General features: G+C 41.3%; 1 protein-coding gene across 2 annotated transcripts in view; it reads left to right on the forward strand.

The window, feature by feature from the left end:
- SOBP (sine oculis binding protein homolog) overlaps positions 1–23,687 on the forward strand; it is a 209,049-nt gene that overhangs the window by 36,126 nt on the left and 149,236 nt on the right. For both annotated transcript variants that reach the window (XM_070733306.1, XM_070733307.1), the window contains exons 2-3: positions 8,868–9,006; positions 17,373–17,558. In XM_070733306.1, the coding sequence (XP_070589407.1) occupies positions 8,868–9,006; positions 17,373–17,558 (325 nt within the window). The remainder of the gene's footprint in view (positions 1–8,867; positions 9,007–17,372; positions 17,559–23,687) is intronic.

The raw sequence follows: 23,687 nt of genomic DNA on the forward strand, positions 1-23,687 counted from the left end.
GACCCGGACACAGTGGAAATCATCCTGAAGTCTAGAAGAGGGTCTACCAACCGGATCTACGACCATACTTGGTCCAAATTCCATCAGTGGTGCTCGCAGGAGGGCTTATCCCCCCTGTGTCTTCCCATCCACAGGATAATCACCTTCCTCATGAAGGGTTTCCACCAGGGCCTCTCTACCAGCACCATCCGCCGACACCTGGCCGCCATTTCTTCCGTCTTGGCGGGGCCTCGCAGGCAGCCCCTCCGCTCCTTTCCAGAAATCCAAGAATTTCTAAGAGGAGTGGCCAACCTCAGGCCTTCTAAAATCCACAGATATCCTACCTGGGACTTGCCACGGGTTCTCCACTCTCTTACTCAGGCTCCTTACGAACCCCTGAATTCTGCGTCCCTCAGGTACCTATCCTTTAAGGTAGCATTCCTGGTGGCGATTACATCCGCCCGACGCATATCTGAGTTGGCAGCCCTTTCTATCAGACAGGACCTTTGTCAGTTTCACCAGGACAAGGTGGTTCTGCGACTGGACCCCACCTTTCTACCAAAGGTTAGTTCCATGTTTCACAGATCTCAGGATATCATATTACCTTCCTTCTGCCTCCAACGAGAGCATTCCCTGGCAACTAGATGGCACACTCTGGATCTCACTAGAGCGCTAAAGGTTTATATCCAACGCACAAGATCCATCCGGAGGTCTGAAGCACTCTTCATAGCCTACCATCCCAGATCCTTGGGATCCAGAGTGTCTTCTACAGTAATAGGTCGTTGGATCAGAGGGACCATCTCTAGGGCCTACGAGACAGCTTCCCTCTCCATTCCAAGGAATATTACAGCGCATTCCACCAGAAGTGCTGCCACATCTGCCGCTTGGGCGACTCAGGCTCCGTTGGAAGAAGTCTGCAAAGCAGCCACTTGGGCCTCGCCAAATTCCTTCATAAGGCACTACAAAATCAATTTGTACGCATCAGCGGACGCTGCCTTCGGCAGAAGAGTACTCCAATCCGTTATCTCTCACGATAGCAATGTACTCCCACCCTAGGGACCTATCTCTTGGGTATGTCCCATGTGACTGCTGGACCTACTCCTTCAGTACGGAGAATAGGCGTTGATTGCTTACCTGAACGCCTCTTCTCGTACGGTGAGTGGGTACAGCAGTCACTTCCCTCCCTATGTGTGGTCTTCTTTACCTTCTATTCTATTTTCTTATAACACATGAGAGTTGAACATTAAAGAGCTTCACTACTGAGCCTAGTCTACGGATTCGCGAATTCTGGGGAAGGGGCGGATCCAGCAGTCTTTTTTAATACTAGGCTCAGTTCCAACGGATTGGACAGGAGCAACCCATGTGACTGCTGTACCCACTCACCGTACGAGAAGAGGCGTTCAGGTAAGCAATCAACGCCTATTCTCCCCTCTAGTTGGTGTCTTAACTAGCTGTGCCATAGCTGCTCCTGTAAAGGCCTCTACTATATTCTTACTTTTGCATGTAAGGGCACTGGGGATATTCCAGTCAACATCAGGCATGTTGAAATCACCCATAACCACAATATCTCCCTTTACTGCCATTAGGGTAATCTCATCCACCATCTTGTTGTCATGTTCCTCAGATTGCCCTGGAGGCCTATAGATCACCCCAATTCTAATGACAGAACCGTCTTTATTTTGCATGCAAATCCAGAGGGTCTCCAGATCTTTACATGTATTTTGAATTAGTATTGTTTTTAGACTTTCTTTAACATAAATGGCTACTCCACCTCCCCTTCTCTCTATTCTATCCTTCCTATACAGTGTATATCCTGGTATGGATATTTCCCATTCATTAGAATCCCTAAACCATGTCTCAGTTATGGCAACCAGATCCAAATTATCTCTAGATATTATGGCCATTAACTCACAGAGCTTGTTGCTCAAGCTTCGAGCATTTGTGTACATTACCCGAAGGACATTATTTTCATTATTAGTTTGCCCCTTATCATCAGCAACTACATCTATTTTATTTACAGCTCCCTTTTCATAAGCTTCCAGAAACTGATTTATCCTCATTGGTCGGGGACAGAAATCCTCCACATCTGGTACATCTCTGTCCCCTTTACCTAGTTTAAATGCCTGTCCAAAAAAGTTCTGAATTCCTCACCAAGCACCTGGGCACCTCTGTATGATGGATGCAAACCATCCCTCTTAAACAACTCCCTATTAGACCACCTATTGACATCATGACTTACATAACCAAAACCTTCAGCTTTACACCACTGCCTTAACCACACATTAAACTCTCTGATACAACTTGTTTTACCCTCCTGGCCACAAACCGGTAACACCTCTGAGAATGTCACTGAATCAGTTATTTTACCCAGCTCCACACTTAGACATTGAAAATCTCTTTTTACTACATTAACATTTCTCTGGGACAAATCGTTTGTGCCAAGATGCACCACCACATCAACGTTATTATCTTTACTCACAGCCTTGATAATGTTTGTAATCCGCCTCCTATCCCTGTGGGCAGTGGCTCCTGGAAGACACCTCATCACCTTCACTACATCCTTCCTCTGTCCCAAATCAACACCTCTGACAATCGAGTCACCCACAAGAACATGTGTCCTCTCTTTATTTCTACTAACTGGACTTGGTATGGTGACACTATGCTCCTCATTTACAACAACTTCTCCTTTGAACATCCCCTCATTCTCCGCCTGAGGGGCCTTGCTAATATCTACAACATCCCTACTATTTAAATCCGCAAGAACATTATAGGAATTGGATACAGAGAGACCAAAATTGTTATGTTTTTGTTCAACCGCACGTAATCTTCCTGAACCAACAGTTGTCCAAACAGCCCTCCTCCTCGGGGGGCGCTGTGGAAGTGGAGGCTGCACACATGGCTGCATTACAGCACGTGGCTGGGACAATCTTTCCACTTCTGCCTGCAAGCTACAAACTAAGGACTGCAATCTAGAGATCTCGCCATCTAACCTAGATGTCCTAATGCAAAGAGGGCAGTACCCCAAGTTCCACAAGGTACTACGGAACACAACAGCCAAACAAGTTTTACACTGCACCAAGCCAATCATCTTAACAATGTATTGAAATACAGGTACTTAGCAAGAAAATGAACCCCTATTGCTACCAAACTTTGCTGATTTTGGTTTATAGTTATATAATTCGCGCGCCGCCAGGCGCGCGGGCCACTATTTTTCTTTTCTCTTCCTCAGTGTTCTTAAAGTGCAGTTTAAAATGGTTTTTCTGACTCTTTTATACTTCCCAGTCTAGACCCCTCCTCCCTGAATTCAAAAACACAATCAGCCAATAGAATTTCCCTTTAAAACCAGTTATCTCCTCTCCCACTTGAATTCAGAAATACAAACTGTATAAGAGCACTATTTTTCTTTTCTCTTCCTCAGTGTTCTTAAAGTGCAGTTTAAAATGGTTTTTCTGACTCTTTTATACTTCCCAGTCTAGACCCCTCCTCCCTGAATTCAAAAACACAATCAGCCAATAGAATTTCCCTTTAAAACCAGTTATCTCCTCTCCCACTTGAATTCAGAAATACAAACTGTATAAGAGCACTATTTTTCTTTTCTCTTCCTCAGTGTTCTTAAAGTGCAGTTTAAAATGGTTTTTCTGACTCTTTTATACTTCCCAGTCTAGACCCCTCCTCCCTGAATTCAAAAACACAATCAGCCAATAGAATTTCCCTTTAAAACCAGTTATCTCCTCTCCCACTTGAATTCAGAAATACAAACTGTATAAGAGCACTATTTTTCTTTTCTCTTCCTCAGTGTTCTTAAAGTGCAGTTTAAAATGGTTTTTCTGACTCTTTTATACTTCCCAGTCTAGACCCCTCCTCCCTGAATTCAAAAACACAATCAGCCAATAGAATTTCCCTTTAAAACCAGTTATCTCCTCTCCCACTTGAATTCAGAAATACAAACTGTATAAGAGCACTATTTTTCTTTTCTCTTCCTCAGTGTTCTTAAAGTGCAGTTTAAAATGGTTTTTCTGACTCTTTTATACTTCCCAGTCTAGACCCCTCCTCCCTGAATTCAAAAACACAATCAGCCAATAGAATTTCCCTTTAAAACCAGTTATCTCCTCTCCCACTTGAATTCAGAAATACAAACTGTATAAGAGCACTATTTTCCTTTTCTCTTCCTCAGTGTTCTTAAAGTGCAGTTTAAAATGGTTTTTCTGACTCTTTTATACTTCCCAGTCTAGACCCCTCCTCCCTGAATTCAAAAACACAATCAGCCAATAGAATTTCCCTTTAAAACCAGTTATCTCCTCTCCCACTTGAATTCAGAAATACAAACTGTATAAGAGCACTATTTTCCTTTTCTCTTCCTCAGTGTTCTTAAAGTGCAGTTTAAAATGGTTTTTCTGACTCTTTGTCCTCCTTGTTCCTCTCCAAGAAATTGAATTTGAAGTTTATTGGTCCCTTCTCTGTAGAGAGTTGGATTAGCCCAATGGCATTTTGCTTGCAATTGCCAGCCTTGATCAAAATATGCCCATTGTTCCATTACTTCCTGCTAGTTTTGGAGTGCTTTCCATGGCCCTTGCACTCATTAATCATCCTGTTCCATTTGTTCTTTTTTTGAGAGAGGAAGAATACAAATGAAAAGTATTTTGGATTCCCAAAACAGATGGATAGATTAAAACATTTGATTCATTGATATAAAGACAGCTTACATTAGAGAAACATCTTTCAGCTGTGGTGAGGGGGGGGTTGGCCCAGGTTCGTCTGGTGCACCAGTTGCAGCCCTATCTAGACCGGGAGTCACTGCTCACAGTCACTCATGCCCTCATCGCCCCGAGGTTCGACTTCTGTAATGCTCTCTACATGGGGCTGCCTTTGAAGAGTGTTCGGAAACTTCAGATCGTGCAGAATGCAGCTGCGAGAGCAATCATGGGCTTCCCTAGGTATGCCCATGTTACACCAACACTCCGCAGTCTGCATTGGTTGCCGATCAGTTTCTGGTCACAATTCAAAGTGTTGGTTATGACCTATAAAGCACTTTATGGCATTGGACCAGAATATCTCCGGGACCGCCTTCTGCCACACGAATCCCAGAAACCAGTTAGGTCCCACAGAGTTGGCCTTCTCCGGGTCCCATCGACTAAACAATGTCGTCTGGCGGGACCCAGGGGAAGAGCCTTCTCTGGCAGCTCTGACCCTCTGGAACCAGCTCCCCCAGGAGATTAGGATTGCCCCCACTCTCCTTGCCTTTCATAAATTTCTTAAAACCCACCTCTGCCGTCAGGCATGGGGGAACTGAGATAGCTTCCCCAGGCCTATATAGTTTATGTATGGTATGTTGTGTGCATGTTTTTTAAATTATGGGCTTTTAGTTTTTAAATATTAGATTTGTATTGTACATTGTTTTCTATTACTGCTGTGAGCCGCCCCAAGTCTATGGAGAGGGGCGGTATACAAATTTAATTAATAATAATAATAATAATAATAATAATGATACTCTTAAACAACTCAAATCCTAGAAATTGCTGTTCATGTGCGTGCATATATAACCACTAATATTTATTTATTTATTCATTCATTCATTCATTCATTCGTTCATTCATTTGATTTTTATACCGCCCTTCTCCTTAGAGTCAGGGCGGCTTACAACATGTTAGCAATAGCACTTTTTTAACAGAGCTAGACTATTGCCCCCACAATCTGGGTCCTCATTTTACCCACCTCGGAAGGATGGAAGGCTGAGTCAACCTTGAGCCGGTGATGAGATTTGAACCGCTGATCTTCAGATCTACAAGTCAGCTTCAGCTACCTGCTGCGCCACCCCGGCTCATAATAGCTGGATACCTATGCTTTGCTATGAAACTGAACTCCTTAGCATGGAGTAGAATGTCTAAACTCCCAGCCCGCAGGCCGGATGAGTCACATGCTGGCCACACCCATTAGCAGTTGGAACAGAATTGTTTTCAGGTGGGGAGGGGGAGTAAAACGTCTAACTCCTTATGATCTGATGGTCAGTTTGAAAAATCCTTTCTTAGCGAGCACCTAGAAGCCAAGAGGGACATGTGTGCCAAGTTTCAAGTTTGTAGACTTTATGGTTCTGGAGATTTTGTGATGATGCTTGAGTGGTATTTGACTTATATATAGATTTGATGTTGTTTATTATAAATACATGTTTATGTTTATTAGGGCATATCATCCCATCCTCCTCCTCACTTAATTTCTCAATTCTAATTATAATCTTGTGGGGAGAGTTTTTTTGGCAACTGGGGAAAATCTTGTACATAGAACATTTTTGTATCTGATTGAAGCTATTTATTTATTCATTCATTCATTCATTCATTCATTCGTTCGTTCATTCATTCATTCATTTATGGTTATATATGGAAACACAGTTACAGATAAGCATAAATGAGAAATTCAATAAGTAGTACCAGGTACTGTGCTACATTTTCATTTACGTTGATGCATTATTATGTCCAAAAAAAAAATCAGTCTTGAGCCCTAATTACATAGACATATACTCCCACCCCCAATAATGTGTGTATTTCAGAAACTAGATGCAAAACTCTAGATTATATAGAGAAAATTATATATTATGGTAAAGTAATTTTATGTCTTTGGATTTTTTTGTCCATTTAACATCTTGTTTCAAGCTGAATTAAAGCACTGACATGGCATTAATTGTGCTTGTGGGTCATCTCTGGTGGGCCTGGGTTGGGCATGGAATATCCATCCTGGCCTTACTTGATGTCTCAACAGCTTTCAGTTCCATGATCGTGCTATCCTTCTGAGCCAGCTGAGTGGGTTGGGAGAGGGAGGCACTGTTGTTCAGTTAATATTGTGTGAAGCATTGATAGAAGGGAGAGAGGTCCAGCCCAAGGCTCCTGCTTTCTGGAGTGCCACAGAGCTCAACTTTCTAATTACTAATTAGGACATGACTTCATGATCGTACCATTTCAGTGTTGAAAGATCTGCATTAATTACCAATTGCGGGTGGGAAGAAAGTGGGAAAGGGCCTTTCTGCAAATGGAAAGAAAACAGCATAGCAGTTTACCTGAATAAAGAAACTATTTATAGTTAGAAAAGTCGGAGTCCATTTGAAAGATAAAAAAGATTTTGTAAAAATGCAAAACAAGCTAATAATGCAGAGCTCCATAATGTTTACCAAATAGAAAAGAAATGGTAGAGACTACTCAGGAAGAACAATATAGGAGAGTAGGAATACGTGGTTTCTAACAAAATCTTAAATACCGTATTTTTTGGAGTATAAGATGCACCAGAGTATGAGATGCACTTTAGTTTTTGGGGAGGCAAATAAGGGGGGGGGGAAATCTATCTACCAGGTATTCATCGAGCTAGTATCCTTAGTCTGTTTGGCTTCAACACATTATTTTATCCTCTGGTTAGAGCTGACAAAGCCTTTTTCAGAGGGAGTAAGAATGAAAACAAGCCTGCAAAGACAGGGCTGGAAAAACTGCTTTGGAGGGAGTAGATTTTTTTTAAAAAATGCTGCAAGCCAGGAAGATCATTAGCACTGCATTAGGGCTGAAAAAGCCTTTTTCAGAGGGAGTAGGAACATAAACAAGCCTGCAAAGACTTAGAGCTGGAAAAACCTTCTTTGGAGGGAATGGGAAGCCAGGAAGATAGTTAGCACGTAGTTAGGGCTGGGATAAAAATAGATTCGGAGTATAAGACGAACCCAATTTTCAGCATCTTTTAGGGAGGAAAAAGGTCATCTTATACAGTGGTACCTCAAGATACGAACCCCTCGTCTTACGAACAACTCAAGATACGAACCCGGGGTTCAGAAAAAAATTGCCTCTTCTTATGAACTTTTTTCGTGTTACGAACGCCAAACCCGAACTTCCGGGTTTGGCGTTCGGAGGCTGCTGGGAAGCCGCGCGGCTGTTTTAAAAGGTGACAGCCGGGCTGGGGGGCTTCCCAGCAGCTTCCAAACGCCGAACCCGGAAGTTCGGGTTTGGCGTTCGGCTTCAGGAGATGGCTAGGAAGCCGCGCGGCTGTTTTAAAAGGTCACAGCTGGGCTGGGGGGGGTTGCTGGGAAGCCCCCCAGCCCGGCTGTCACCTTTTAAAACAGCCACGCGGCTTTCCAGCAGCCTCCGAATGCCAAACGCGGAAGTTTGGGTTTGGCGTTCGGCTTCGGGAGACGACTGGGAAGCCGCACGGCTGTTTTAAAAGGTCACAGCCGGGCGGCAGCGGGTTTTTTGCGGGGGTTTTTTTTGGTTGCACGGATTAATTGACTTTACATTGTTTCCTATGGGAAACAATGTTTCGTCTTACGAACCTTTCGTCTTACGAACCTCCCCCTGGAACCAATTAGGTTCGTAATACGAGGTATGACTGTACTCTGAAAAATACAGTATATCTGCATTGTTTTCTGTAATTATCTGCATTTCTATTTTATCAGATTTGGCTTAAATGAATCTTTACTTGAAGTGAAGTAGTAATTTGAATTGCGGCAATCTAGTGAGATTGATTGACTAGTGCCTTTGAAACAATTCCAGTTCTTCTATTGCTTTCCTGGTGTGCTTTAAACACTTTATAGAAGCACAGGATATAAAGTTTTATGAAAAATATGTGTTAAATATATTACTGACTATCAATTCATGTGCAGGGAATGATAAATAGCTCTCTTCCCTCTCATACTTTTCTTTAAATTACAAATTCATGCAGACCTATCATAATTACATATCTCATTCAAAGATTTAAATGCTTTACATTCTTTGTATGTGACTTGATAAATGAAGGTTAGTCTAGAGTAGGTGGGACAAAGCTGCTATTTCACGGTACACTGCAAATAGATTTTGATTTATGTATTCATCTTTTGGTTCTAAATGATTATTGATTGCATAAATAAGTAGGTAATTCTTCTCTTTCAGAATTTTGCAGAAAACACTATGAATGAGCTCCTTGGCTGGTATGGTTATGATAAGGTTGAATTAAAAGATGGAGAAGATATTGAATTCAGGAATTATTCTACAGATGGGGAGAGCCGACAGCACATTTCTGTTCTGAAAGGTAATGCCATTTAAGGTTTGTTTGTTCATGCTAAACAGGATTAGCCATAACAACTTCCCAAATTCACCTACCGTGTTTCCCCGAAAGTAAGACAGTGTCTTACTTTCTTTTTATCCCCAAAAGCCCCACTATGTCTTACTTTCGGGGTATGTCTTATATTGGAAAAAAATTGTCGAATTTTTTGTTTTAACCATAAAATTAACATTTATTAACAACCTGAACAGTATTGTATTCACCACAAAACAGCAGATGATACCCCAGTATGCCAGTGTGTATGTTTTACTGATGTATGATTAATACTGTGTGCATTACCGTATTTTAAGCAGGAGGCGGCAGTGACAAGTGTAAGGGACGGCGCGGTGACGTATGGAGAGGGGGCGGCGCGGAAGTGGGCAGGAGGCGGCGCTCATTTGGATCAGACGGAGGCGGCAGACGCGGTGACGTATGGAGGGGAGGCGGCGCGGAAGTGGGTAGGAGGCGGCGCTCATTAAGATCAGAGGGAGGTGGCAGACGTGGCGACGTATGGAGAGGGGGACGGTGCGGATGTGGGCAGGAGGCGGCGCGCAGCTAGATGAGAGGGAGGCGGCAATACCCCCGTGTTTCCCCGAAAGTAAGACATATGTCTTACTTTTGGGGTACGGCTTATATTAGCCGACCCCCCTGAAACCCCCGATACGTCTTACAATCGGGGGTGTCTTACTATCGGGGAAACAGGGTAGGGGGAATTCTACTTTAGAGTCTTAGAGATGGCCTCACATGTGTTCATGTTGGTGTCTTCTAGCACATAAAAGAAGGAGCAAAGGATAGTAACCATGGGTCTGCAAGACAACAGCAATTTTCTTCCTCATATAATCAACTCCAAGACACTATAATTCCAGTGGGTACTGACAAAAATCAGGAGAAAAAGCCAACACATCTCAGTTGTGCCTAAACTTTTACTAGAAACCTGCAACCTCATCTTAAAACAAAACCAGTGTTAACTTAGACAAGTGTTTCTCAAATAGTGGAGCGGGCGTGGAGTGGTACCAGAGGGGACACATGACCCTGGGGAATGTCCTTTTTTGCCCAGGGGAGTAGGGATTTTTTACTCTGAACAGTAGCACACAGCACACAGCAGGAGATATGAAGTGCATATAACAAACCTTACGAGACACTATGGAAAAACATTTAACAGGGATGAAAAGAAAGGAGGAGAGAGATGGAGATAATGATAAAAACAAGCATTGCACTAAACCACAATATAATTTGTTTAGTTTTGGCTGAGTATTATTATTGCATCTCCTTTGAATCCCACATTGTCCTAACATCTTAAATTGTAGAAGAGTTGAATTGAATTGAATTTCCTTTGAATGTTAGTTTGGATGTCTGGAATTTTGAGGGTGGCTTTCTGGAAGAGTTTTAAAAAGAAAACTGTTTTGTTTTTCTTAATTCTTTGTGTTTATTTTTAATTTGAAATGCAAATGTTTACTTCTAGACAAGATGAAGTGATTCATTCCCAATAACATAACTCGAAGTTTAGAGTTGCATATAATTATTGAATAATTTTCAGTGAGAGAGAAATGCATATCCCAATACTGGATAGAACAAACCAAAAAGTAGTTTTGTTTTGTTTTGTTCCATTTAATTATGTCTGAATTATTGGAGAAAGTCTGGACAAATCTCTGCAGGTTTTGAGAAGTGGTTTGCCATTGCCTCCTTCCTAGAGTTGAGAGAACGTGACTGACTCAAAGTCTTCCAACTGGCTTTGTGCTTCAGGTGGGGCTAGAACTCACAGTGTCCTAGTTTATAGCCTAATGTCTTAAATGATTTTATAATATAGTCTAGTCATGAAATTAACTTCCTTTTACGGATCCAGTTCACCAGTTTAAATCTCACCAGGCTCAAGGTTGACTCAGCCTTCCCTCCTTCCGAGGTGGGTAAAATGAGAACCCAGATTGTTGGGGGCAATATGCTGATTCTAAACTGCTCAGAGAGAGCTGTAAAAGCACTATGAAGTGGTATATAAGTCTAAGTGCTACTGTTATTAAAAATTAAGTATCAATGGTAACTATTTCTGGAGATCTTTGGGAGTTGCAATTCATGGTTTTTGTGGGCTGCCCTGAGTCTTTAAGCCGTGAACTTTTCTCTATATATTAATATATAATATAAATCTTGTTTTTCCCCTTTAAAACAATAGCCACTAAGGGAGAAAGGAGATCATGATAGGTAAAGAAGAAAACTTATATTGCTGCAATTTTTATTTTTATTTGAACTACAGCAAGGGGGAGTTCTTTATTGTATGCACACATATATTTTCAATTATATTCTTGCTTTAATTATCTTTCATTATCATTAGCATTATTACCATCATTACAGAAAATCTAGCCTGGAGAGTCTTCCTTGATCTTGATTTATAGATTATTTATTGATGTAGTTTCATTGTAATTGGCCGTGGAATATTTTTTTAAAAAATTATGGCTATATAATACAATCGGGGAAGGGAAAGAAATACTTCAGTCTCCATTGAATTCTTTGGAAGAATTAATATAGATCAGTGTTTCCCAACCGGTGTGCCGCGGCACACTAGTGTGCCGCGAGACACAGCCAGGTGTGCCACGGAGCTCCTAGGGAAGCTCCAGCTGGGCGGGGCGCTGCCGGTGCCGGGGCGGGCTTTCCCGAAACGGACGGAGAATGCCCTCTCTCGCAGCCCCCTGGCTGGGAGCGCTTTCGCTGCGAGAGAGGGCTTTCTCCGTCCGTTTCGGGAATACCCGCCCCACCCCTCTCTCTCTCTCGCCGCTCCCCTTTTCTCTCAGCCCTCCCTGGCTTCGCTTCTCAATCCCTCCTTCCTTCCGTCTTTCCTTCCCCTCAGCCGTTCTGTCTGGGGGTCTCCCGCTCTTCCCTTCCCCGCCTCCCAGGCTTTGCCTTCACCACCCCCACCCCCTTTTTGGTTGGTAAGGAGTCCTTTGCCGCATCCTGCAGTTCGCACTCAGCTCGAGGCCGCTTTCCCTGGCTGCGCTCTTTCTTTCTCTCTCTCTCTCTCCCGTGAGCCGGGGGAAGGGAAAAAAAACCAAACAAAAACTTCTTGCAACAGGCCCGCGTGCGCGCTCGTGCCCGTGCTCGTCCCTTCAGCAGCGAGGGAGGAAAGTCAGAGGGCGAGGGAGCGAGCAAGCGCTCTTGTCCTCGGTGCCCTCTGCAGCCTGCCTTCCTTCTTCTTTGCCGCCGCTAAGGGATGGAGAGAAGGATAGAAAGGAAAGAGGGAGGGAGGAAAGAGGGAGGGAGAGATGGAAAGGAAAGAGGGAGGGAGAGATAGAAAGGAAAGAGGGAGGGAGAGAGAGAAAGAAGGGAAGGAAGGAAGAGAGAGAAAGAGGGAGGGAGAAATAGAGTGAAATGGAGGAAGAGATATTTTTTTGTCCAAACTTTTCTTTAGCCCCCCCGCGCCCCGCCCCCCATCCCCCCGTTCAGTGTTCCCCAGGATTTTGAAAATATGAATAATGTGCCGCGGCTCAAAAAAGGTTGGGAAACACTGATATAGATCACGATCTGTGATACTATAACAGCATATGCCACCATTTTATTAGGTGATTTGTTCCTGTCCTTTAAATTGTCCTTCAGAAAAACTAAGGTGCGTCTTATGTTCTGGTGCGTTTTATATTCCAAAAAATACGGTATCTATTTCCCATTATCAAATAAAGCAATTTCTGTGAAAAAGGCGTCCCCCCCTCTGAGTGTATATAAACCTTACCACTTGTCAAATTCTCTTTCTCTTTTTGATGGCAGGAAATCTCAAAAATTCTGTCTGCCTTTGTTGTGACAAGATATTGAAATACTGAATGAACAACTTTTTGAAAGCTTTGTTACTTTCTAAATTCCTGCTTTATCCTTTCCTCATTTGAATTCAATGTGTTTTTCCTTGAATTGCCTGTCTGTTTTTCTTTTGAATTGAATAATTTGCTAAATTCATACACTGTGTGTTATTGCTTCATATTTAATTGTCAGCTTATTACTTACCTGCCTTATATTTTAGTGTATTGATTGGTTATTAATTACGTATACAGTATATTTTAAGCCTGAAACAAATAATAGTTTATTATCTCCTGAAGAATTGAGGCTATGGGAGAACTGAGTTCATAAAATTTGAAAGGAGGATTGAGCAAAATTACTTTTGCTTTTGATGCCTTTCATTTTTGGTTCCTGTATTGACAGCAATGCAACCTCAAATAGGATTCTGAATTAATGTGGTAAAACTATTGTGCATAATATTATAAACCCTACCGTGATCTTCCAAAACATCTTAAATATACCATTATAGGAGAGAAAGATCTAGCCTATAGATCACATCGCCAATCTTTTCAATCACATTTTCCCAACATACATGGAGATACAGCTGATGACCTTTAAAGCAGCTGCATGAGACTTGTGGCTCTTTTAATCCATTGAGGAGCGATGCTTTAGCTTGCATTAACACACTCCTGAATTATGTACAGTCTAGACAATTAAACCCTAACCTGAGATCAGTATGTATGATAAACCACATTTACCCTTCACTGAAAACTGAATATATTGCTCTTTGCTTTATTTCTTAACTGGTATTGGTGTGTTCTAAGTTGTAACCTATGATCCTAGAATAATTATTTTGCCACCAGCCACTTGCCTCTTCTTAAAATATAGTTAATATTGGTAGGCAACTCAGTCCTTTTTACTAATCGCTTTGGCAACTACTATGAGCAAATTCTATGATTGATCATACAGCGCTTTTAATGTATCTTCCAGTTCAACTGCTAAAACTACCAGTTCTGAGAAGATTTCTGAAGAGTCCTATTTTAGCACTTGAAAAATATTATAATTAGCAATGAGACTATGTATGCATGGGGAAATAGAGAAAAGATTGCTCATTGTGTGTTTCTGTTAATAGTGGAGAGACAGTATGACATAGAGGAACAATTAAAGCTTCCTTCCAAAATTTTTTACATGGTGTTTGAATGGTGTGTGTGTGTCTGTGTACACGTATGTGTACATGTGTGCGCATTTTCTGTCATATGGAATGGGATAATCTTTCATCTGTTCGGAACAGTGGGACATATTTTCAAGTACATATATGCGGATATGAATGGATGTCAGTTTGTATATGGTGTTCTCAACAATATACAGTGGTGCCTCTACTTAAGAACGCCTCTACTTAAGAACTTTTCTAGATAAGAACCGGGTGTTCAAGATTTTTTTACCTCTTCTTAAGAACCATTTTCTACTTAACAACCAGAGCCCAGAAAAATTTCCCAAGAAATTTGAGAGCGGCATGAAGGTCTGGCCAGTTTCCTGTCATTCCCTCTGGGTTTCTCTCTCTGGCGCAGTGTATGAGAGGCAGCCTTGTGCCGGGTGTATGGGAGGTGTGCTCCTCCTCGCCGTCTCAGAGTCCCTCTTTTTTTTTAAACCTTAAAGTTTTGGATTTTTTTGATTCCCCTCACCTCACCTTCCTTCAGCAACGACTGTCCTCCTCCTCCTCTTCCTCCTCCTCCTCCCACCCAAATTCAGAGCTTTTATTTCTTTCCTAATGGGTTTGCACACGTTATTTGCTTTTACATTGATTCCTATGGGAAAAATTGCTTCCACTTAAAAACTTTTCTACTTAAGAACCTGGTCTCAGAACGAATTAAGTTCTTAAGTAAAGGTACCACTCTATTCATAACACATGCTAGCTAGTTTTACAATTATCAGGAACACTTTTTAAAAATTGATAATAGAAATTTATTGAGATTCCAAATCGGGACTACAAAAATCTGCATAAATACTGCTTAGAATTTTATATGCTGTCATCCATAATTTTTATATTCTAGTTCTGATAGCCTTATTATATTAGGAGTATAACTTTTTCATTTATTTATTTATTAAAGGCCTGCAATGTAATATTTGGTTGCATTACAGAATGCAACCAAAATATTACATTGCTGATTTACCAATGTAATATGGTAGATTGGAAGTGTATGCAATGTAATATGATACTCAGATGTATAGCATCTACATCTGCTGACTTGTTTCTTTTCACATTGTCATTAAGATCTAAAGCTCATCTTGTCATTCCCATGTTATTAAGATCATTAAAGTATAAAACTTATCTTGTCCCTATTTCCCACAGTTCATCTGACTCAACTTTGTGAAAACATCAGGTCAGGTATCAGACAACTCTGTGTCCTCCTTAGTGAACATTTTCTGTTCATCTCGTTTTAATTCTACTTTATATATCTTTATCTGTCATCTCTGCACCCAGCTTTTTTGCTTCTGATATATTTGTAAATTACTGATCTTAAAGCTGAACAGTATGCTGCTCAGAATCTTTTCCAAGGATTTATTTTTATAAATTTGGGTGACTTTGCTCCCCATTAGCGCAAGTCTTCTCTAATAGCTTTCTTGACACAACTCATTATACATGTGTGTGATCTCTTGCACCGGGTTGCACTTTTCCTGCCCTACAGTAGGCATTTTCTCTGAGCTATTATTATGGTTTTTAATAAACTCCAATCATCTGGGGAGGTGGGGTTGATTTTCTTATTTTTTACATTCCTCTACTGTCCACTAAATTCTCCATTTTAGCAAAATATGACTGTCCTTGACTTCTTAAGGAAATTTCTTCCTTCTCTAAATATTAGGTTATGTTCTCTTTAATATTAGAGAATCAAATACGTATCATTTCCAAGATGTTTAATTTTAAAAGTGACAAAATCAGAGATTTTATCAACAGCAGCGTTTTTCATCCTGATCAACTGATGATTTATGGACTTCATCTCCCAGAATTCCCTAGCCAGCATGGCCACTCGATTTAGAAACTGAAGACCACACATCCCAAGGTCACTCAAGTTGGGAAATGCTGATTCCTGCTTTATAGTATTTAATCACTGCTGACTGGAGGAATCAAGTTAAGAGACTTGAAAAATGCACTAGCTGCTAGTGACTAGCATAACTGCTAAGTCATGAAAACAAGTTTCTTAGAATTTGGTTGACTGTTCTATCTGAACGCAAAGGCTGAATAATTGTTTTTCCTTATTGATGCTTGTCAGCTGTCTTGGTAAACATTTACTATTATGTTAAAATAGGCATATTTCACATTAGTAAGATACACTTTGCAGTTGTTATGAAGACACATGACTGAAGTAAAATACTTCAGTTACGTGTCTTGATAATATGTGGATACTGAATGTGTCCACATACATGTGTCCACATACATGTGTCCACATACATGTGTCCACCTCTACTTACAAACTTAATTTGTTCTGTGACCAGGTTCTTAAGTAGAAAAGTTTGTAAGAAGAAGCAATTTTCCCCATAGGAATCAATGTAAAAACAAATAAGGCGTGCAATTGGGGAAACCACAGGGAGGTTGGAGGCCCTTTTTTCCTCCCAGGAGATTCATAGAGAGGCCCCATGGAGGCTTCTCCCCTCCTTTTCCGGTCCTGTTTCCTCCCAGGAGATTCCTAGAGAGGCCCCATGGAGGCTTCTCCCCTCCTTTTCCGGTCCTGTTTCCTCCCAGGAGATTCCTAGAGAGGCCCCATGGAGGCTTCTCCCCTCCTTTTCCGGTCCTGTTTCCTCTCAGGAGATTCCTAGAGAGGCCCCATGGAGACTTCTCCCTGCCTTTTCCGGTCCTGTTTCCTCTCAGGAGATTCCTAGAGAGGCCCCATGGAGGCTTCTCCCCTCCTTTTCCGGTCCTGTTTCCTCCCAGGAGATTCCTAGAGAGGCCCCATGGAGGCTTCTCCCCTCCTTTTCCGGTCCTGTTTCCTCTCAGGAGATTCCTAGAGAGGCCCCATGGAGACTTCTCCCTGCCTTTTCAGGTTACAGTTTCGGACACTCGGGTTTGTAAGTGGAAAATGGTTCTTGAGAAGAGGCCAAAAAATCTTGAACACCCAGTTCTTATCTAGAAAAGTTCGTAAGTAGGGGCATTCTTAAGTAGAGGTACTACTGTATATCTTAAATTGTTGTAAATAGAGCATCTACATTTTAATGCAGTATTTAAATAATATCTACATAATATTATTATAAAATGTTGATCTTGTCCCATTTAGCTTTGGGACTTCACACTAAAAGCGTAGAATTGGGCAAGATTAATGAAGTTTATGATTGTGTTTAGATGCTGTTAGTTTTAAAAACTGATTATAGTCTTGTGCGATCTGAATTATGCTTCCTATTGTATTTGAGCACTTTATCACTAAGTGCAGTTTTGGAAAGATTACTGATATATTAAACTACAAAATGGGTTCATCCTGCAAACCTGTCATACCAAGTTTTGTCTAAATAAGAGTATATTAGCTGCTCAATTGTTAATCAAGTTGGCAAAAGATAAATATATCATCTCTGATCAAAAGCTGAAATATATTTTAAAATTAATTATTTTTCCTTTACAGAAAATTCTTTGCCAAAAACAAAATTACCTGAAGACAGTATTATGTCACCGTACCATATAAACACAAACTATCCAGGGCTTACCACGGGAAATGGAATTTCAGATTCACCAGCAGGATCAAAAGAACATAGCAATGTACCCATTATTGTACCGTTAATTCCACCGCCTTTTATAAAGCCACCAGCAGGTAACTAATTTATACTGTAATGTTTTGTTTTTCTTTGATAATGTTCTTAAATGTTTTAAAGTTACAACCTAAAAAGTTCAGGCATACAGGTAGTCCTCGACTTAGGACAACAACAGAACCCAAAAGTTGTATTGCTAAGCAAGGTTAAGTGAGTCACAGCCCATTTTACGACCTTTTTTTGCCATGGTTGTTAAGTGAATCATGCATGCACAGAAGCAAAAAAATAGCTGAAATCTCATATGCGCACATGTCTCCTCACAAGATTTTTTGTGCAGAAACAAAAACACACTGGGGACGCACGCAAGATAACTGAAGCTGTGTGCGTAGCATACCGGTAACGGCAGTAATGGGAATCCACCCCTGGCTGCAACTATCATAAGTACATGCTGTTTGCCAAATGCTTACACTTTTATGGTGCGGCTATGGGGAAGCTGCCATGGTCTTAAGTGTGACAACTCTTCATAAGTCTCTTTTTTCAGTGCAGTTGTAAATTCAAGCATCACAAAACGAATGGCTGTCAGTTGAGGACTGGCTGTAGAACGTTGCAAACTCATAATGAACAGAGTTTGCTTTTGGAAAGTACTATTATGTTTATTATGGCTTTCAATTAAAGTTTTATAACTCAAATTCCATATTTGACTTCTTTTTTTACTGTTTTTGTATTTTATATTGTTGTAAGCCGCCCCGAGTCCTTCAGGATTGGGCAGCATAGAAGTCAAATGAATGAATGAATGAATGAACTAACTAGCTAACTGACTAACTAACCAACCAACCAACCAACCAACCAACTAACTAACCTAACTAACTAACCTAACTAACTAACCTAACTAACTAACCTAACTAACTAACCTAACTAACCTACCAAGCAAACTAACTAACCTAACTAACTAACTAACTAACTAACTAACTAACTAACTAACTAACTAACTGCCCTCAGAAAGGCATGGTCTGAGTGTACATCATGGGGAGAAGAATCAAAAATGTTCTGGAGATGTTCCGTTCTTTTATCAGTGAGTTTGCATATGCCGAACAGCAAGAGATGCAGACTGATCACCCGTGTGATCATGTGATCACGGGAAGAGGCGCTTGGAGGTCAGAATTTTAAATCTGTGTCGTATGTGGCCCTGGGAAGTCGATTGTAACTTTGAACAGTCGCTAAGTCGAGGACTGTGTATCCTTATAAAACCAGAAGGCTTTCTTTAGAACAGGGGTGGACAATGTGGGCTTCAATGTTTTTTGATTACAACTGCCCTGATCTACCATACTGGCTTGCTCTAGTAGTGGTTCTCAAACTTTCTAATGCTGCAACCCCTTGGTACAGTTCCTCGTGTTGTGGTGACCCCAAATCATAAGTCTAGCGCCAATTCTCCCAACAGAACTTTAAGCTGATTGGCAGGAAGGTCAGAGCGACACCCCCACTGTAAATACCTGATTGGTCAGATTGTAAAAATACGTTCCAAGGTGCCAGAATAGAAGCTTTAGTTCCTAACACCATGGGAAATTTGTCTTTTTCCATGGTCTTAGGCGACTGCTGTGAAACGGTCACACATCGAAACATACTACATTCGTCGGACAGGGCCTAAGGTGTAATGGCCCCAAGCCTAGCAGCATAAATAGGTCTTTAATTTTTTACGGAAGGTGAGGAGGGTGGGGGCAGTGTGAATCTCCGGGGGAAGCTGATTCCAGAGGGCCGGGGCCCCTACAGAGAAAGTTCTTCCCCTAGGTCCCGCCAAACAGCATTGTCTAGCTCAGTGATTTTCAACCTTTTTTGAGCCATGGCACATTTTTTACATTTACAAAACCCTGGGGCACATTGGGGGGGGGGGCTAAAAAAAGTTTGGACAATATTTTTTTCTCTCTCTTCCTCCCTTTCGCTCTATTTCTCTCTCCCTCCCTCTTTCTCTCCCTTCTTTTTTCTCTCTCTCCATCCCTCTTTCTTCCTTCCTTCCTTCCTTCCTCTTTTTTGCTCTCTTTCTCCCTCCCTTCCTCCCTCTATGTCTTTCTCTCTCCCACTATCCCTTCCTCTCTCTCTCTTTCTTTCTTTCTCTCTCTTGCTCTCTCTCTTGCTCTCTCTCTTGCTCTCTCTCTTGTTCTCTTTCTCTCTCTTGCTTTCTCTCTCTCTCTTTTCTTTCTCTCTCTCTTTCTCTCTCTCTCTTGTTTTCTTTTTCTCTCTCTTGCTTTCTTTCTTTTTCTCTCTCTTTCTTTCCCTCTTTCTCTCTCTTTCTTTCTTTCTCTCTCCCTTTCTTTCTTTCTTTCTCTCTTGTTTTCTTTCTCTCTCTCTTTCTTTCTCTCTCTCTTTCTTTCTCTCTCTCTTGTTTTCTTTCTTGCTTTCTCTCTCTCTCTCTCTCTCTTTCTTTCTCTCTCTGAGCTTCGCGGCACACCTGACCATGTCTCACGGCACACTAGTGTGCCGCGGCACACTGGTTGAAAAACACTGGTCTAGCTGATGGGACCTGGAGAAGGGCAGCTCTGTGGGACCTGATCAGGCGCTAGGACTCATGCAGAAGAAGGTGGTCCTGGAGGTAACCTGGTTGTCAGAGAGCCGGTGGCAAAGGCAGCACGAGGCTCCACCCATCTGCCTGGATTACACCATTTGGATTATTTTACCCTCTGTGTATGTGCAGAGAGTAAAAGAACCCAAATGGCGGCATCCAGGTGGGTAGGCGGAGCCTTGTGCTGCCTTCACGACCTGCTTTCCAACAACTGAAAAGCACAGCCAAATTAGGAGCATTTCACCCCGATACTACTCCTAAAAATCCAGAATCAATAAAATGAACAATGACAACAATACAGGTAAGAACCACACATAAGAACCACAATAGGGACCATGAACTCTGTTGCTATGTGATGATGTTGTTGTGCAAAACATGACGTGACCCTGCTGGATTTAAAACCTCATTTGTCCTGCAGTTGTTAAACAAATCACCCATGATTATTAAGGAAGACCTCATGTAACCACAGCTTGCAATTTTACTGCCATCTTCTCCACTGACTTTGCTTGTCAGAATCCAGCTGTGAAACATGCTCATGGCTATCCCATAATCATGGAACATTATAAGAGTTGTAAATACCTACTACTGGTTGTGAAGTGCTTGAATCTTAATCACATGACAGTCGGTGTGCTGTGACATAAGTGTGAGAACAAGTTATAAACTTATTTTTTCAGCATTATCAAAACTATGAATCGTTGCTAAACAAGGCAGTTGTGGAACAAAGACTACCCGTATAATGAAAGTTGGGGAAAGGTGGATTATTGCAGCAATAAACTGTGTAAAAGAAAGGGTTCTTCAAATATCCCCTGGACTCTGTCTGCCTTCTCTAAGGAAGGTATTGATTGATAGATTGATTGATTGATTGATTTGATTTGTATGCCGCCCCTCTCCATAGACTCGGGGCAGCTAACAACAATAATAAAACAGCATATGAGAAATCTAATATTTAAAATAACTAAGAAACCCTTATTAAAAACCAAACATACAGACAAATATACCATGCATAACTTTTATAGGCCTGGGGGGAAAGGAGTATCTCAATTCCCCCATGCCTGATGACAGAGGTGGGTTTTAAGGAGCTTACGAAAGGCAAGGAGGGTGGGGGCAATTGGGATCTCTGGGGGAACTGGTTCCAGAGGGTCGAGGCCGCCACAGAGAAGGCTCTTCCCCTGGGTCCCGCCAAATGACATTGTTTAGTCGACGTGACCCGGAGAAGGCCAACTCTATGGGACCTAACTGGTCGCTGGGATTCGTGCAGCAGAAGGCAGTCCCAGAGATATTCTGGTCCGATGCCATGAAGGGCTTTATAGGTCATAACCAACACTTTGAATTGTGACCAGAAACTGATCGGCAACCAATGCAGACTGCGGAGTGTTGGTGTAACATGGGCATACTTAGGGAAGCCGATGATTGCTCTCACAGCTGCATTCTTTGACAATATTTGGTCTAGAAGGGCTGGATGTAAAATAATATATTCAAAGAATATATGAGTGTGAGTAGCCCAGGTTTGTTTTGTTGTACAGGTAGGCCTTGACTTACAATTTATGACCAGGCCCTGAGGTTAGGGCTGTTGCAGCACCCCTGTGATCGTATGATCTTGATCTTACAGAATACAGAATAATAGAATTGGAAGAGACCTTGGACTGGAGGTCTTTTAGTTCAACTCCCTGCTCAAGCTATACCAATTCAGACAAGTGGCTGTCCAGTCTCTTCTTAAAAGCATCCAGGGATGAAGCACCCACAACTTCTGAAGGCAAGCCATTCTCACTGTTATGACATTTCTCTTTAGTTCTAGGTGGCTTCTTTCCTTGATTAGTTTCCATCCCTTATTTCTTATCCTGCCTTCAGATGCTTTGGAAAATCAATTGACCCCCCTTCCCTTTCTTTGTGGCAGACCGTCAAATATTGGAACACCCCTATCATACCACCCATGGTCCTTCTTTTCACTACACTAGATATAACCCAATTCATGCAGTCGTTCTTCACGTGATTTAGTTCTCCAACCATTCCAGATTTGCTGCTCATGCAAATAGATATGCACCTGGTTCTAAAAGACTCAAGGCTCAGTAGTGGACCATGGGTTGGGGTTGGATACCCCTGTTTTAGTCTCTAGGCCCCTAATCATCTTTGTTGCTCTTTTCTGCACTTTTCCCAAAGTCTCAATATCCTTTTTATAATGTGGTGACCAAAACTCGATGTAATATTCCAGACATGGCTTTACCAAGGTTTTATAAAGTGATACTAATAATTCTCGTGAATCTTGATGCTTGGCAATCCATTTGCCTTTATGACCAGTCACTTGATCATCATTTGAAACCTTCCATGCCAGTTTGTCCAGAAAATCAATGGGGGAGCCAGTAGGGAAGATTGCAAGTCATTGGGGTAAGTCTCTGCCACCTGCACACACTCCCTAGTGTCTTGCCTTGCATTGACCTCTTGGGCACTTCCACACAAGCTCCCTGAACTTCCCCTGCATCCTTGTGCCCCCCCCCCCAATTCTCTCCTATCTGATATGAAATTTCCTACTGGCTTCCCATTGACGGAATCTAACAGGAAGTTGCCTTGCCTAACCACTGTAGGATTCAGTTAACAGTGGCAGCCAATTCTGAAGGGATTGTTATATGATGTGGTCATGGTTTATTATTGCATTTTTGGGCAACAAAAGTTCTGGTCCCAATTGTTGTCGTAATTTGAGAACCACCTGTACAAAAAGGAGAATTTCAAATTCAAATATATACAGTATATTGGCAATGATCTGTCAATTATAACCCACTTATCCCCTTATTTGTGACTTGCAAATCTCTTGGTGTCATTTTTTTATGTTAACATTTATTTTCAGGTTTCCTTCCTTGTATTATTTTGCTTAAGGTCAGTAATGTGCAAAACCATACCTTTGTCAAGGCTAGTTTAATGCTATGAATAGATATGCACGAAAACAGTTGTTCATGTCAGAACGGTACAGAAAAATTCTTTTAAATGTTGACTATGGAGGGGCATTAGAATTTTGAGGAAACACTGGGTTGTTGTTTATTTACATTTTTGTAAAAGATAAAATGATTATTTATTATTTATAACTAGGTCTTCGGAGAGGGGCGGCATACAAATCTAATAAATTATTATTATTAATTATTATTTACAGTGGCCACTACATTTTTGTAATGTCCAGTGTAAAATTAGCCTGGTACAAATAATAAATGTTGATTTTCATACACAGGATATAAAGTGATGATAGCTAAAATAGCATGTTTCTATTTTCCAATTTTTATCAAATGAAATCCACAATCTAGATTACTTGTGAAAACCTTTATGCTAGAGATGTTTAGTTTCTGGAAATTTTGAAGCAATATTTCCTGAGGTTTGGGAACACAGTGAAGAATATGGGAATAAATAAATATATATATATATATATTGTTACAACTTTTTACCATGGCCATTCTGGAGTGCCAAGCAGGGACAAAAGATGGAAGAAATATACTGGTAGTGAGGTTGTGTTACTCGTTTTGTACATTATGTACATATAGTTATGAGTAGAGTTTGCATTGTGACATTTATTTAGTTAGTCTGATGAAAAATTGGTTTCTATGAACGGGTTTGCCTTTTATAGTTGTTCAACAGTTTTATTATTTTATAAAATATT

The sequence above is a fragment of the Erythrolamprus reginae genome, chromosome 1 (assembly GCF_031021105.1).
Source record: "Erythrolamprus reginae isolate rEryReg1 chromosome 1, rEryReg1.hap1, whole genome shotgun sequence".
NCBI lineage: Eukaryota > Metazoa > Chordata > Lepidosauria > Squamata > Dipsadidae > Erythrolamprus > Erythrolamprus reginae.